The 14,722-nt window shown below is 33.8% G+C and overlaps 1 protein-coding gene across 1 annotated transcript in view; it reads right to left on the reverse strand.

Moving 5' to 3' along the window:
• Window positions 1-296: 296 nt before the first annotated feature.
• LOC111064201 (Down syndrome cell adhesion molecule-like protein 1 homolog) overlaps window positions 297-14,722 on the reverse strand; it is a gene marked incomplete at its 5' end in the record, with an annotated part of 82,048 nt that continues 67,622 nt past the window's right edge. The window contains 5 exon segments of the mRNA XM_039426366.1: window positions 297-964; window positions 4,952-5,022; window positions 7,244-7,528; window positions 12,023-12,349; window positions 14,209-14,331. Coding sequence (XP_039282300.1) covers window positions 704-964; window positions 4,952-5,022; window positions 7,244-7,528; window positions 12,023-12,349; window positions 14,209-14,331 — 1,067 coding nt within the window.

A 14,722-nucleotide genomic window follows, 5' to 3' on the forward strand; every position in this document is an offset into this window, starting at 1 on the left:
TTTAAAACATTCAGTATATCATTGGCTTTGTTCTAATATGCGTTTTTTCGCGATTAATGCCAAAATAAACAAGTTATCGAATTTACAAAAAATGTTACTTTTTCATTTATGAACGAAATTGGGAATAAAATGTTTTGGTTTGGAAAGATACATTTTTTGAATTTTTAAGAGAAGTTCTAATAATATAGTAGAAACCGTTTATGATCTGGAAAGAAAACGGAATCTGGAAAGTTAGCTCTTCAACAACCCATAACTCGCTTATTAGACCACTTAAAAATTTCAGTTGCCACCTTTTCTCACAATCTTAATAATTATATTGAAAAAGATTATCCAATGATAAAACAAGTGTACCGAACAGCTTCAACTGTGACATCCCTACAACAATAAGAAAACAAAGATATTGTCAAATTTCACTTATTTATTAAAAACTTTAAAACAGTACGTTTACCAACGCATCATCAGCTGTACTGAGGATTCCTGATGATCTTAAGTTGTTAATAAATAGTATAGTAAAATTGGAAAATATATCTTTGTTCTCTTATTATGGAGAGATTTCACATCACCATCAATTCTACTAATCTCTACAACAGTTTTCCAGTTTTGATTGCGTTCATACAAAACATTACGATACTTTTTACAGTTACTCAGTTATTATTACTTTACAGGCCTAGAATTGTTTATCACTATAGGTGGGCGGGGCCTTTCATACACAGCTCTCCGGTCCTGGAATTGTATTGGTCAGTATGTGCTCTTTGGCGCGTAACGTGCCATTGGCCGAAGTGGTCATCAGGTTCATGTTGGAATTGCTGACCGTTATGCCCCCACTGTCACTTGGTGTCAGTCCCACACTACCCACCACTGGACCCACCCCGTTGCCCACCAAGCCCCCCGCCCCGCCCCGCATCGGCAGGCCGCCATTACTACCAGAAACAAGGCTGCCTGTCGGACTCGTACACGGTGACATCTGCAACCAGCCAAAAACACAACTAATCAGTTCAGGTTACTCTAAATGTAACTAGTTAATGTGTGAAAATTGTAAATGGAGCATTTTTATATTCTCACCATTGAATAATAGGAAGATAAATAAAAATATAAATCTGAGTACCCTTTTTAAATGAAAAAGATTTATATTCAAAAGTAGCCCTAAAGAAAAAAGACAATAATAGGAAGATAGAATAGTAATTGATAGTTTTTCAATTATTCGATTTAATTTTTTCTTAGAAGGGTACAAGTAATTGAAGCTCCTAACCCTACTAGAATAATATAGGCATATCGTAGCCTAAAAAGAAGAGACATTTCTATAGGTAACTTCTGTGACTAGATTTTGCAATTAACAAGTAACAGTCAAATAAGTAATACTCAATTGTTTGTTATGCAATTTATGAAATGATTTTAATTGCTCATTTATGAGTTGAGTTAACTAACTTAAGTTAGGCCTAAATGCCTGATAATTTTTCATTATTTGCATTCGAATCAACTATAAACATACCTGTATATGCTTAATAAATATAATGAAAAAGTATCAGAGCACCAGGTATGAGTTGGATGAGGAATTTCAACAATTTTTCATTTACAAAAATCGAATTTTCCAATGAATAGAATAGAATGTCTTTTTTATTTGATGACATGGGGAAGTTTGGACAGTAGTGACAATTTAACCACGTGGGTAATGAACTTAATGAACTGATATAAATGTCCAATATTATTTTTATAATAATACTATAGCCTACTATGATTGTTTCTCTAAATAGGTCTAGAAAAAAGGCTTGAAATACAACATAATTATTGTTCATACATTTTCTACAAATCAACAGGTCATTCACCCCAAAAATCTCAAATTCGTTAATTTAAAGGTCAAATACAGATTTTCAGGGGTAAAAACTGAAGCAATTCATAGATTAACTGGTCATGGACCCCATGTGTGATCGATCAGGCGGAAACAACAAAGGGGGAGGGGTCGAGGACAAAATTCGATCTTTGAAAAAATCACCTATAAAAATGTCTGGAATAATTTTTGGGCATAGTTCATAGTTTGCATATGAAGAGATGGAGCAAGAGGTGCTTCAAGTAGAGGTACAGAGTCAGAGGCAAAAACTGTTAAAAAAACACCTGTTGCATGTGCATGAATGGGCGAGGGGCGTGGCTAGCATCAGAATCGATGGAGTGGGGGGAGTTTCAAATCGGACACCCCTTGAATGTCTGAGTTTTGCTTGGGTCCAAAGTTCAAACAGGCGTACAAAATTAAGAGGTCATTCACCCCAAAAAATCACAAAATCGTAAATTCCTAGGTCAAATGCTGATTTTCAAGTGTAAAATCTGGAGCAATTCATCGATTAACTGGTCATTGACGAAAAAATGTAAAAACACTTGCTGCATGTGCATAAATTATTGGTGAAGGGGTGTGGTTAGCATTCAGGCCCCACTTTATAAATGGGCTGACTGGGCTATAGCACAGGGCGCAAAATATTTGGGGGCGCAAAGCTGTGAGTAGCCCAGGGCGCTATTCACCCTGAGTCCGGGCCTGACAGTTGCGGTAGGTAATAAATAAGTTGAATAGTTTCTTAATTCCTAGTAATGATGGGCTAATATATTGGCCAATATGCCAGTAGGTTGATGTACGTGGTAAAGGATGGGACTATAAATCAATCAGAAAGGTACTGAATGGCAAAGTATTATTACAGTATTTTATAAAACATTCTGGAGAATATTCGTTGTTAAATGTGAATATTGTCGCTTTCATAGTTTAAACGTTTCAGAATATTATCAAATGAATAAACATTTATGTTATGATGGAAAAAGGGATAGAAATATATTTGCTATTCAAAAGTAATCACTATCTGATATTGAAATTAAACATAAGCTTGCATCAGAAATGATAGCTAAACTTTTCATCATACATAAAATCACTCAGGATTATGCATTATCTCCCAAATGGCTTACCTTCTCTGCTATTGCTGCGTTAATTTCAAGATAGAAGGTACGCATGCTAACATGCACTAGGAAACTTATATAAAATTTATAATTTGAAAGACAAAATACATGCTAACTGGTATTGAGTCGAGCCAGGAGAATTTCTTAATTTGAGTCTTCCTTATCTATATCAATTGAATTTTATGTGTTAGGGTAGTTTTAATTTAAGAGTGACAGGGAATTTTAAGGATTTTTGTAGATATTTGTGGCTTGGCTTGTGATTAGCTTCTGTAATTTACATTATTGCTATGATTGATCATTCGATTTTACAGTATTTGTTTTTAAATAGGCCTAGATCTTCTTTTGAATTATGAGACATTCACTCAACATAGAATAAGATGAAATAGAAATAGCTGTGACTGGCATACGGTATGCAGTTCAGGAATTTGGAAATTTATTTTTCCTACAGATACCTTGAAAAGTGCCCATTTGTGCACTGATTGCAGCCGCAAAGAATCACTTTTCCGCTCTAGGGCGCAAAGTATTACTTTGCGTACTCCAGATTTGCAGCATGACAACGCAAAATAGTTAGTAGGTTATATGGAGCACCAGTGCAGGAAAATCAAAATTAAGTTGGTAACACTGACCAATTAACTGGTAACGATGACAGCGGTTGCCACCACATTGCCATGTGCCTTCATTCATTTACATTATTATTATTAATATTATTCAATTTAAATAAATTAAGGTTTTTATTAATAATAAAATTACACAGAAAAACATTTGATGGATTTCAGGGAATTTTACCCATAATTACCCACTTTTCATATTCAATGGTAACTGTAGGAAAATTTAATGTGAAACGTGCGTAAAGTTCCTCTGCTGCACTCAAGAAACCATTCCGCCCGAGCCGTAGGCGAGTAAACGTTTCTTTCGGTGCAGCAAACTGTCACTTTGCGCACTAGTTGCACAAATAACTATTTCTTCAATAATAAAGATGACTACCAGTATAATATAAAGGCAGTACCGTAAATATAAATATAAATAGAAATCTAAGTGCAATAAAAATAAAAATCTCAGTACCATTTTTGGGATTATTTTATCACAAAATGTTTCAACATTGATGCCATTTTCAAGTCTGAATTGGCATGAATGTTGAAACATGTTGTGATATAATAATTCAAAAAGGGGTACCTACTGAGATTTTTATTTCTATTTATATTACAAGTAGGCCTGTACAGAAAAGAGACTAATCTAAGTGGGTAGGCGACCTACCGTTTTTATAATATTGTTAGTCACAAAATTTTTCGACATCATATAATAGCCGAAACATGTTGTGTGACTAAATAATTTTGAAAAGGGTACATAGGTTTCTATCTTTATTTATATTCAAGAGTACCTAGCCCTACAGAAAATAAGACAGACAGTACTGTATATGTACAGTTATGGGCTGTGCCTGTTATTCCTACCCCATTTTCATTGAATGAAAAATGTCTTTTCATTCAATGAACTGTTTACAATTCGATCAATAAATGGATAAATGAAAATGCTAATCAAACAAGAATTAGGTATACCTTAGAAGAATTGGTGAATTATAGGTACCGGTACCTTTTTATTAAAAGTATAACAGTTTTATGGATAAATATGAATAATTATGAAATAATTAAGCCAGCGTATTATTGAACATAATATTACTGATTAGATAACTTTTGATCAGGACTTGTGTAGATGCTATTGTCAGGGCTTCTATATTCAGCCTGGATCAGGCGTTAGACATACGGTATCAAGTTGCGTACAGATATACGCGCCGCGAACATGAGCAATTCACTTTTAATCAGCTGACTATATTTGTATTTTTACAGAAACGGTAAGATCCAGATATAAAAATCTTGAAATCAGCTGATTAAAAGTGAATCGCTCATGTTCGCGGCGCGTAAATCTGTACGCACCTATTTACTCGTTACACAACTATATTCTAGCATTCTCACTATGAACGACATTCAAGTTCCTATTGAGTGCTGAGATAGATTATTCTACTCACAAATGTTGCTGTGATGCCAGGCCCACTATAAACTAAAGATGGTGCCTCTCTTTCTGGAGGTTCATCTGAAACTAATCGTAATTACCCTAAGAACATTTCAATTATTTCCCTCCAAAACGCCATGGTACCTTTATTGTAGGAGTAAATTTATTTAGGTACTATAATTTATTACATTGCTTACAATGATTTAGAATTATATAACCTATAGAACTTCAACACAAGAATTTCAAGTATTTCCCTTCAAAACGCTATGGTACCTTTATTATTGTAGGAGTAAATCTATTTAGGTACTATAATTTATCACATTGCTTACATTGATTTATAATTATATAACCTATAGAACATCAACACTTGAAGAATGTAATTACAAATTTTTCTCAATTTCCATCAATACATTTTTAAGGTCTTTCTGGAACACTGTTACATGAATTATTTATCCACCAACATCACAGGCTGAAACTGTTTTACTAGGTCTTGCTGTTATTTTCCCTTTCTTCAACCAACTCCAACTCTCCAGTGAATTTCACCAGCCACTCTGAATTCAGGCGAGAAGTGCAATAAGTGACTCCCAACCATCAAAAAGCCATATGAATTTACTTACTCTACTCATACTAATGCTAAGATTTTTAAGTGAATCTCACTAGAGAGCAGTATAGTGTGAATGAGTTTTGATATTAATTTTATTTATGGTGGAAGGAAATGAATGTTGTCAGTTCCACATAGTAACTATATCAGCTCTATCTTATAAATAAAAATATAAATCTCTGTAGGCCTACCCTTTTAAATTATTTTGTCACAACATGTTTCGGACATTGTGACAAAATAATTTAAAAGGGTACTGAGATTAATATTTTTATTTATATCAAAAGTAGACCTCTAGAAAAAGACAGCTCTATCTTTTATTTCGCCCTAACAAAAATGTAGAATTCCCACAACCTCTCTGTTCTATTGTAAATTCAATTTGTCAAATCAATTTTTTGTTATCAAATAGAACGACTAGCAGTCAAATTAATTCAATAAATGAATTTATTCACTCACTGTGATAACAGGATCTTTCGGCAGGTCCGCTATCTTAAGGCTGTGAAAAAGGCTAAAAATAAACTTTCTACTGGTGATATTTTTCAAGGTTTTTCGATGTTTATTTTATCATCAAAATGAAAATTTTTTCTCAGGAAAACATTTTTTTACGATCATTACTTTTTGAGATATGAGCGCCTGAAGTTTAAATTTTTGGAACGGACCATTTCAAATTCGGTAAGAGCTGAATTCATAAGATTTAGAGGATATATTCTTTATGGTATTGTTGATCTAGTAAAATGAAAATTTTCCGAATATATCAATTTTTAAGATAGTTATTCAATTTACAAAAAATAACTTTTAGTTGAGTTATTTTTGGTTATTTCTGGTAAATTGAATAACTTTTTCAAAAATTGATATTTTCAGAAAATTTTTGTTTTAATAGATCAACAATACCATGAAGAATCCATCTTCTAAATCTCATGGATTCATATCTTACCGAATTTGAAATGTTCTGTCCCAAAAATTCAAATTTAAGGCGCTCATATCTCAAAAACTAATGATCAGAATTTTTTTTCCTGAGAAAACTTTCATTTTGATAGCTTGATGATATACAAATCGAAAAACTTCAAAAAATATCACGAGTAGAAAGTTTATTTTTAGCCTTTGCACAGCCTTAACGGTTGTAGGCCTACTCATAAACAAGTAGAAGGTTTTTGGATGACAATGTAATATAAATGTAAATTATCTCATAAACAAGTAGGAGGTTTGAATGGCTATTTTTAGTGTGCTGTTATTGTTGTCTATCAAGTTTCTTTTGGCTGAAAAGGTAATCAAAGAGGATGTGGGATTTGAATTTGTTTGTTCATTCAATATGCATTGTCCATTGATTGTAAATTGGGTGTGTACACAATTGGGTGTACGCAATATAAAGTTTGAAATATTCAACCAATCTAAAAGCAATAGACAATGCATATTGAATGAACAAACAAATTCAATTTCCACATCCTCTTTGATTGCCTTCTGAGCCACAACAAACTCAATAGACAACAATAACAGCACACTAAAAATAGCCATTCAAACCTCCTACTTGTTTATGAATACAACCGTTGAGATGACGGACCTGCCGAAAGATATCGTTGTCACAGTGAGTGAATAAATTCATTTATTGAATGAATTTGACTGCTAGTCGTTCTATCTAATTACAAAAAGTGATTACCAGTTTGTGATAGAGAACAACATTGAAGAAGTAATTTGTCAGTTGTGATTTCTCACCTCTACTGAGTATATCGGGCTGTTTAGTCTCAGGCTTGAGCTGATAGGCTACGACATATCGCTGCTGGTTGCCGTGCGTAGTGAGTTCTAGCTGCTTGCCGGCGCCGTTTACGGTGCCGGCGCCGTCACGGGACTGACACGGACGCGTCACGGTCGGATCACGGCGTCGCTTCACGGCCACCACAGCTGCTAGCAGAGTGACGGCCAGCAGTGACAGAATCACGCCCAACAGCAACAGGTTCAACGGACCGATTATCAGGCTGTTGCCTCCGTTTCCTACCCATTCTGAAAATATTGAAATTCATATTTTAATTTATCATAGGAACAGAAGATATAGAAGACAGTAGGCTGCAAAAGAACTATTATTTCCTACTCTTCTAAGATGAGAATTTCAATGTAGGAGAATAAAATTTCATTTCAAAAAATCAAATTTTCATTTGTACCTTTTATTGTAAAGGAAACATATTTGAGGAAACAGTTGCCTCCTTCATTGTGAATAAATAAATAAAAATAAAAGACAACACAATTGAAAACCCTCATCCTAACCATTATGGAATGAAAATTTATTAATTATTTTATTTTATTCATTGAATAGAAAAAATAGCTCAAAAAGATGTTACAACATTATAACAATTTGTTTTTTGTAGGCAGAACTACTATTTAATAGTCTAGCAGAACTACATTATACAGATTGAACATGAAGAAAACCCTGCAAAGGAAGGCTAAATATTATGTCTGTAAACATTTTGGCTCAACTCACACTTACGCGACTCAAGTCAAGAAGAGACTGCGACTCTAGTCTCTTCTCGACGCAGCATGTGTTTTCAAATGGTGACACTAAAGTGTGATAATGTAATGCGATGAACATTGGTGTAAATGTGAGTTATCTTTTTTAGACCAGTCGATTCTAGTCTCCGCGACGTAACCATTTGAAAACACATGCTGCGTCGAAAACAGACTAGACTCTTCTCGACTTGTGTCGCATACGTGTGAGTTGAGACAAAATGTTTTCAGGCATATATGTAGCCTTCCTTTGCAGGTTTTTCTTCATGTTTAATCTGTATAATGTAGTTCTGCTAAACTATGAAGCCTACAAAAACAAATTCAGTTCCTACTAAACACTTCAGTTCCTGTTTGGCTTGAAAATGTGCGATACCAGCACGAAACGGACGTCGCCACATCAAATAGTGTGAGTGCTTTTTCACTTTAAAGTTTTATAAAATTTAATAGTGATAATAATAGTGGAAACAAGATGGATAACCAACAACAAAAAACAAATTGTTATAATGTTATAACATCTTTGTAAGTTATCTTTTCTATTCAATGAATAAAATAATAAATAATGATTAGGATGAGGGTTTTAAAAATTGTTTTGTCTTTTATTTCATTCTGTATGTGTGTGTATCTTATGTATTTTTTAGTAGGCTTCAACAAAAACTTATGATAGTAATCATTTACAGTAAATTGGTTCACTAATGAAATGACGTGATGGAATTGCCTGAAAAACGAAAAAATGTTGCTGGCTCAACCACTGATTGAAAACAGGTAAATTTGATTTGTACATTCTCTGGTTGAAATCTATAAGGGAGTTTTGGAGAGTACAGATGACCTTCATTCAATCTCCAACAACATAAAATATGATAGTAGCTCGAAAATTATTGTATTTAATCAATAAATCACAGATTTCAAGTACTCATTATTGTTCCTTATTATTTAAACACATAAAATTGTTTTTTGCTATTATAAGATATGACAAAAATAATCAAATAATAAAATAATATATTATTTGTAAAAAATAATAAATACTATAGTTTTCTTTATTCTATGCTATTATTAAACATGATTCATTCAACATTGGAATAATATAATAGGTAACGAAAAATAGGATATCCGTTATGTTACAATAATATTTCATTAGAATAATAGAAAAATCTATTTCGAAATTTACCAGTTGTCACTTTTTTACTAAATTGGGAAAATATTTAAAAATATACCCTATCCTGAAAATTTGTGGGCCTATAATATTTTACATTCCATTAGTTAATCATATAATATTATTAGTAGAATACTGTATTTCTATATTTTATATTAAATCAATGTTAATAACCATAAAATATCAACCAATTTGTACAAAATCAACCAAACCATACTATAATTTCAGTAGATTATCAGTGTGAGTGATGTGCTGTTCCAATAACAAATGCATATTAGTGTCCGAATATGGTTGGGCTTCCAGCACAAACCAAGTCAATTTAACCCAGGATTGGTCGTATCTAAGTCAGCATGCGTGCCCAGACTGCTAACCGTGTAAAGCATAACAATGTTCCGTCTAATGCTCTGACAATGTTTGACATGTCATTGCCAATGCAGCTGGATCAAAATAGGCCTACCGTACTGCTCTGTTATTCCTGTGTAATCTACGTGCCCTATCCTGTGTTTAGTCTATTTGAATATTTCGAGCAGGCCTATAGGCCTAGAACTTAGAATGTGTCATGTGGTAGATTTAACTCGGTCATAATAAAACTTACATTGGAGCGTTGTTAAATGTATATGACATTCTCAAATATTTTCAATTTTTTTGTGCTTCAAATCAAATCAATCTGCCAAGTTTTTCCTTACAAAAAACTCAAATACTGTACAGAATCAAAATAAAAAACAAGTAAACAAATAATCAAGTAATCAATAATCAAATCAAGTTTGCCAATAAGTTTTTTCATACAAAAAACTCAAATACAGAATACAGAATCAAAATAAAAATTAAGTAATCAATAATTAAATCAAGTCTGCTATGTTTTTCCTTACAAAAACCTCAAATAATACAGAATACAGAATCAAAATAAAAAACAAGTACCTAATCAAATAATCAATAATTAAATCAAGTCTGCCTATGTCTTTCCTTACAAAAACCTCAAATACAGAATACAGAATCAAAATGAAAATCAAATAATCTAATAATCAAGTAATCAATAATCAAATCAAGTCAGCCATGTTTTTCCTTACAAAATCCTCAAATACTGAATACAGGATCAAAATAAAAATCCAGGAGTTCTGTGTAAGATAATTAGGATATACAATTTTTTATAGCAACTCATTGTACATGAATATAGTTTGTAGAGTTTTCAAGACAGTCAGATGAAGAAAACTCCGTCACCCACAAAATGTGAAAATATTGTAAATCTCGCATCGTGAAACATGCAAAGCTAGACAGAGAAACACAGTGCTCTAGAAAGATGGACTATAGATGCATGAGTAGACAATTCTAGTCAATGATAATTATATTAATATTCGAAAAACAAAAGATAGAATGATAGGATTCACACTATAATGTGATTTTTTCATAATAGACCACCGTGTATATCACCCTATAGGTCTGTTATAGTCACACTTTTACAGTAAGTAGGTAGGTACCATACCTTAGAATAATGTTGAGTGAATCTTGCTATATTTTAAACATACATAGTATACAGCACATTTTTGCTATAAGAGTTTCAGCTCAAAAATGCTTCATATAGCCTAGCCTATTCTTGTTATTTAAAGAATTTCTGCTCATATACAATATTTTCATAGCAGTTTTCACGATTTATATTTCTGAATTAACGTGGTGTTAGAAGCTCCTTTTACGTTTTAAGACACCAGGCTTCATATTATCAGAGATTAGGAGAACTCTTCCTCACTTCCCAACTTGGTGACCAAAAGAGTCGCGGGAAATTGCGTTCATTGCATCAAGGACACCAGTCGGCAGGTCTACACCATATTTTGGTGGCAGGACATCAGGTTTTGGTATTTGGATGATGTCTCACCAACCCGTCCACCGCAGGGTCACCAAGAATTGGTGTCCCTGCGCGGCTGGTGTCCTAATCTAATAAGCGCCATTAGAACTGACCGCGAATCACGCATGGATACCAAAAGCGGGTAATTGAGGCAGCAGAGTTCTTCTCATTCCTGGCGTCTCATTGGTGTCCTTATTTAATACGAGCCTATAGTCTCTAATCAAAATCAAGAACCTTTTGACTTCAATATTAAATGAAACTAAAATTCAAAAGATATTTTATTATAAATAATGCTGTTTGTATAACACCAACTTCACAAAATAATAATGAATTATTAGGTACCTAATAATTTATAGAAGGTATTCGTCAGCATAGGGTCTAGTATAGATAACTATAATATACTACACTACAGAGTCTATAGGCCTATATGGTATACTACCTGGGCCTGTTCTGACACTTTTACAGAACTTCTTCAAAGTTCCTATCCCATCTCTTACAATAATTGCAAGTTAAAACAAAATATGGAGTCGAAAAACCTGATCTTCATAGGTTTTTCTTAGGCCCGCTTCCTAGGCACTTATCAAATGTGATGGGATATTATACCTATGATTTAATGGTTTATTAGAGTTAATAGGTAGTCCTAGAAATATGAACTCGAAAAACCTGATCTTCATAGGATTTTTAGGCCCGTTTTCTAGACACTTAGAAAGTGTCATTATACCTATAAAATGGGTTTGGCTCATTATACCTATATGGGCCATTATACCTATGATTTAATGATTCATTAGAGTTAATTAGTCCTAGGAACCTAACCTTAATATCTGCAGCAAGGTCTTGATCCCTCTCTTTCATGTCCGGTTTCTAGGCACTTTATCAAATGTAATGGACCATTAAACCTATAGATTCAATAAATGAATAATGGTTCATTACATTTATAAGAGCCCTAAAAAGTAAATACCAGACCTAAACTTCCTAACCTCAAATCTCTAAGACTGTAAGGTGTGCCAACCTGTTCGTTTCTCGGCATCCCGTATGGCAATGTCCTCAAGGACGACCGACTCGCTATGACCCTTCTGGTTGGCGGCGTAGAGCACCAGCTGGAGAGTGCCGCCCTGGGTGGCGGCCGGACTCAGCGCGCCCAGGCTGACCTTGAAAAGAGGCGCCGCCGCATTGGTGAGGTTCATGCGCATGCGCTGTGTGGCCGGGTCAATGGCCTCCAGCTGGAAGGTCTGCGGCAGGCCTCCGTCAAAGCCGGGGACGCACTCCACCTCCAACCAGTCGCCGGTCGTGTTCACCGTCGACCGCAGCGTGCAGTTGCGCAGTGCGCTCGGCCGGGCTGATGGGTACAGGCACGTCAAGTTAGGACCAATCACAATCACAACAGTCACACACATTTTATGGATTGGGTGAGAGGTATCTATAAATACCAGCAACACGCTGCCGACATCAAGTTCCCGGACTGAAGGAGCCAAATTCGAAGAATACTTCAAGCAAAACATTACTGTACTACTGACCAATCATCAACAAATTAATAATCCTCATCCACTCAGATGATTATAAAAATGAAGAAGAGTCGGTTTTAAAATCAAATTCCTACTTATATATTATGAAAAAAATTTGTAGATCATTATCAGATGGAAAACGGAACGTTCAAAATCCCTTCACATCCTTATTAAAATAATTTGAAGCGGAACAATCCACTATGGAGTTGTAGAGAATTATGGAATTGTTTTTATTAATGAAAATTATGCTACGAAATCATAGCTTCTTCAGTGCAACGTAGAGAAGAGCTTTGATCCGGGGACAGAAATGGCGGCTGCGTCCAAGGATGATATATAGCATAGAATAGAATGACTGCCTTTATTTTATACCTGGGAGGGCGAAGTTAGGGCGCAGTCGGCCCTCTCTTACACTTAACCCTCCAACAAAATACTAAATTATAATTCAACAAGCAATACTCAGTAAAAAAAAACGATATTTTAAATGAAAAAATAAAAAAGATGATTATAATAATAAGTAGAATAGTTGAAAGTTGAATGAACTTAAAAGTAGAGCATTCTTAAAATGTAAAATAACAAAGATCTGTTGGGAAATAAATTCAACATTTACGACGGATCGAAGGAGCAAAAAGAGCAATATGGCTACAAACATTATAAGGAAGATGAGAAAATAAGGAATTAATAAATACTATACAATATGGCATAGGTGGTATATACCATACAGATGGTATCTAATCTATACACTATTCTTGGGCTGCGTCTACCCATCAGTGTCAATATAGAGACTTAGGTCAAGTAGTAGGATATGTGTTACCTGTGGATTGCACTGGAAACCAATCAATTCACAAAACGGCAAAATAGCTGATTGTGGTTAGGATTATGATTAGGGTTATATAGGGTTCAGGAAGAGTCGGCTAAAGGCAAGGGGAGAATAATGCTCTGAATGTGTATTATGAAAAAATAATGTGTGATAATTTTACAAATTCAGCAGTGTGTATGGGGGCATTTCCTTTCATTACAAACTTGAAATTTGCAACGATTAGTAGTTCAAATGATCATTTCCTACTTCTTAAAATTGTAAATTGCTATACCAAATGAGAAGGTGCAATGAAAATGAAATTGGAAAAGGCGAAAGCATGCCACAAGAATGATAATAATATATATAATTATGTGGATAATATCATTATTGTGAAAGACAGTTGAAATAAGAATATATTAGCTTACACCGTTGAAAAATTCACACACAATTCAAGTTCCAGGTGAGAAGTTTTCAATAGCACACGTCACACGTCATTCAGAATGTGAGAACTTCAATGATATTAGAATACCGTGAACAAAATTCAGTAAATTATTCATTCGATTCCATCAGAATATCAAATAGGAATTTTTCCGTCACCTCAAACACTGTTGTGTTCCTTTACAGAAAATATAAAAAACAAACAAGCAGATTCTAGTCAATTACACTGTAGATCATTCATATTATCCTTCACCAATATCAATTATTTATTTATTTGTGGATACAATTATTGCAAATCATATGAATTTGATTATATAGGCTCAATACGGTAGTTTACATCATGAGAAAAATGCGAAATCTATATAGTCTTTTTTATTCGAAAAACATATATAATTTTTCCCATCATAAGAAAAATAAAATTGAAAGAGACTTATCTATATTGAGAGAGGAGGATTTTACCTGCTGGCACCACCTGAAATATACAAGGCTCCAACTGCCGACCAATTGCATTCTTTCCCCAACAGGCCAGAGTGCCGTAGTCTCTTTCTGTGGAAGGCGTATACATGAGTTCACTTATTGTACCTAGAAAATCATGAAAATTGAAATTATTACATGGACAATTTTATTTTGTTTATCAGTGATGAATTAATACAAATAGAATTAATTATCTCCCAATAGGAAAGAATTTCACTGTGCATATATGTGTTTAGTTTTGGGCAAATGCCTGTTGCTTTCACCAGGATTGTATTTGCATATGAATAAATGAATTATTAGTCTATAGAATATTGATAATGATCAGAAATGTTAGTTTTAGCTACCAGAGTAGTTTATATTGTACATTTTCTGTAGTCTTTTAGTGATTCAACTACACTACTCTGTATATTCTCTATCTTTCAAATTGACTGTTCTATCTAAGAAAAAATAATACATTTCAGTAACAAAATGATTGATGAGTCATCAATATTTGAAATAT

The sequence above is a fragment of the Nilaparvata lugens genome, chromosome 4, assembly GCF_014356525.2.
Source record: "Nilaparvata lugens isolate BPH chromosome 4, ASM1435652v1, whole genome shotgun sequence".
Lineage (NCBI taxonomy): Eukaryota > Metazoa > Arthropoda > Insecta > Hemiptera > Delphacidae > Nilaparvata > Nilaparvata lugens.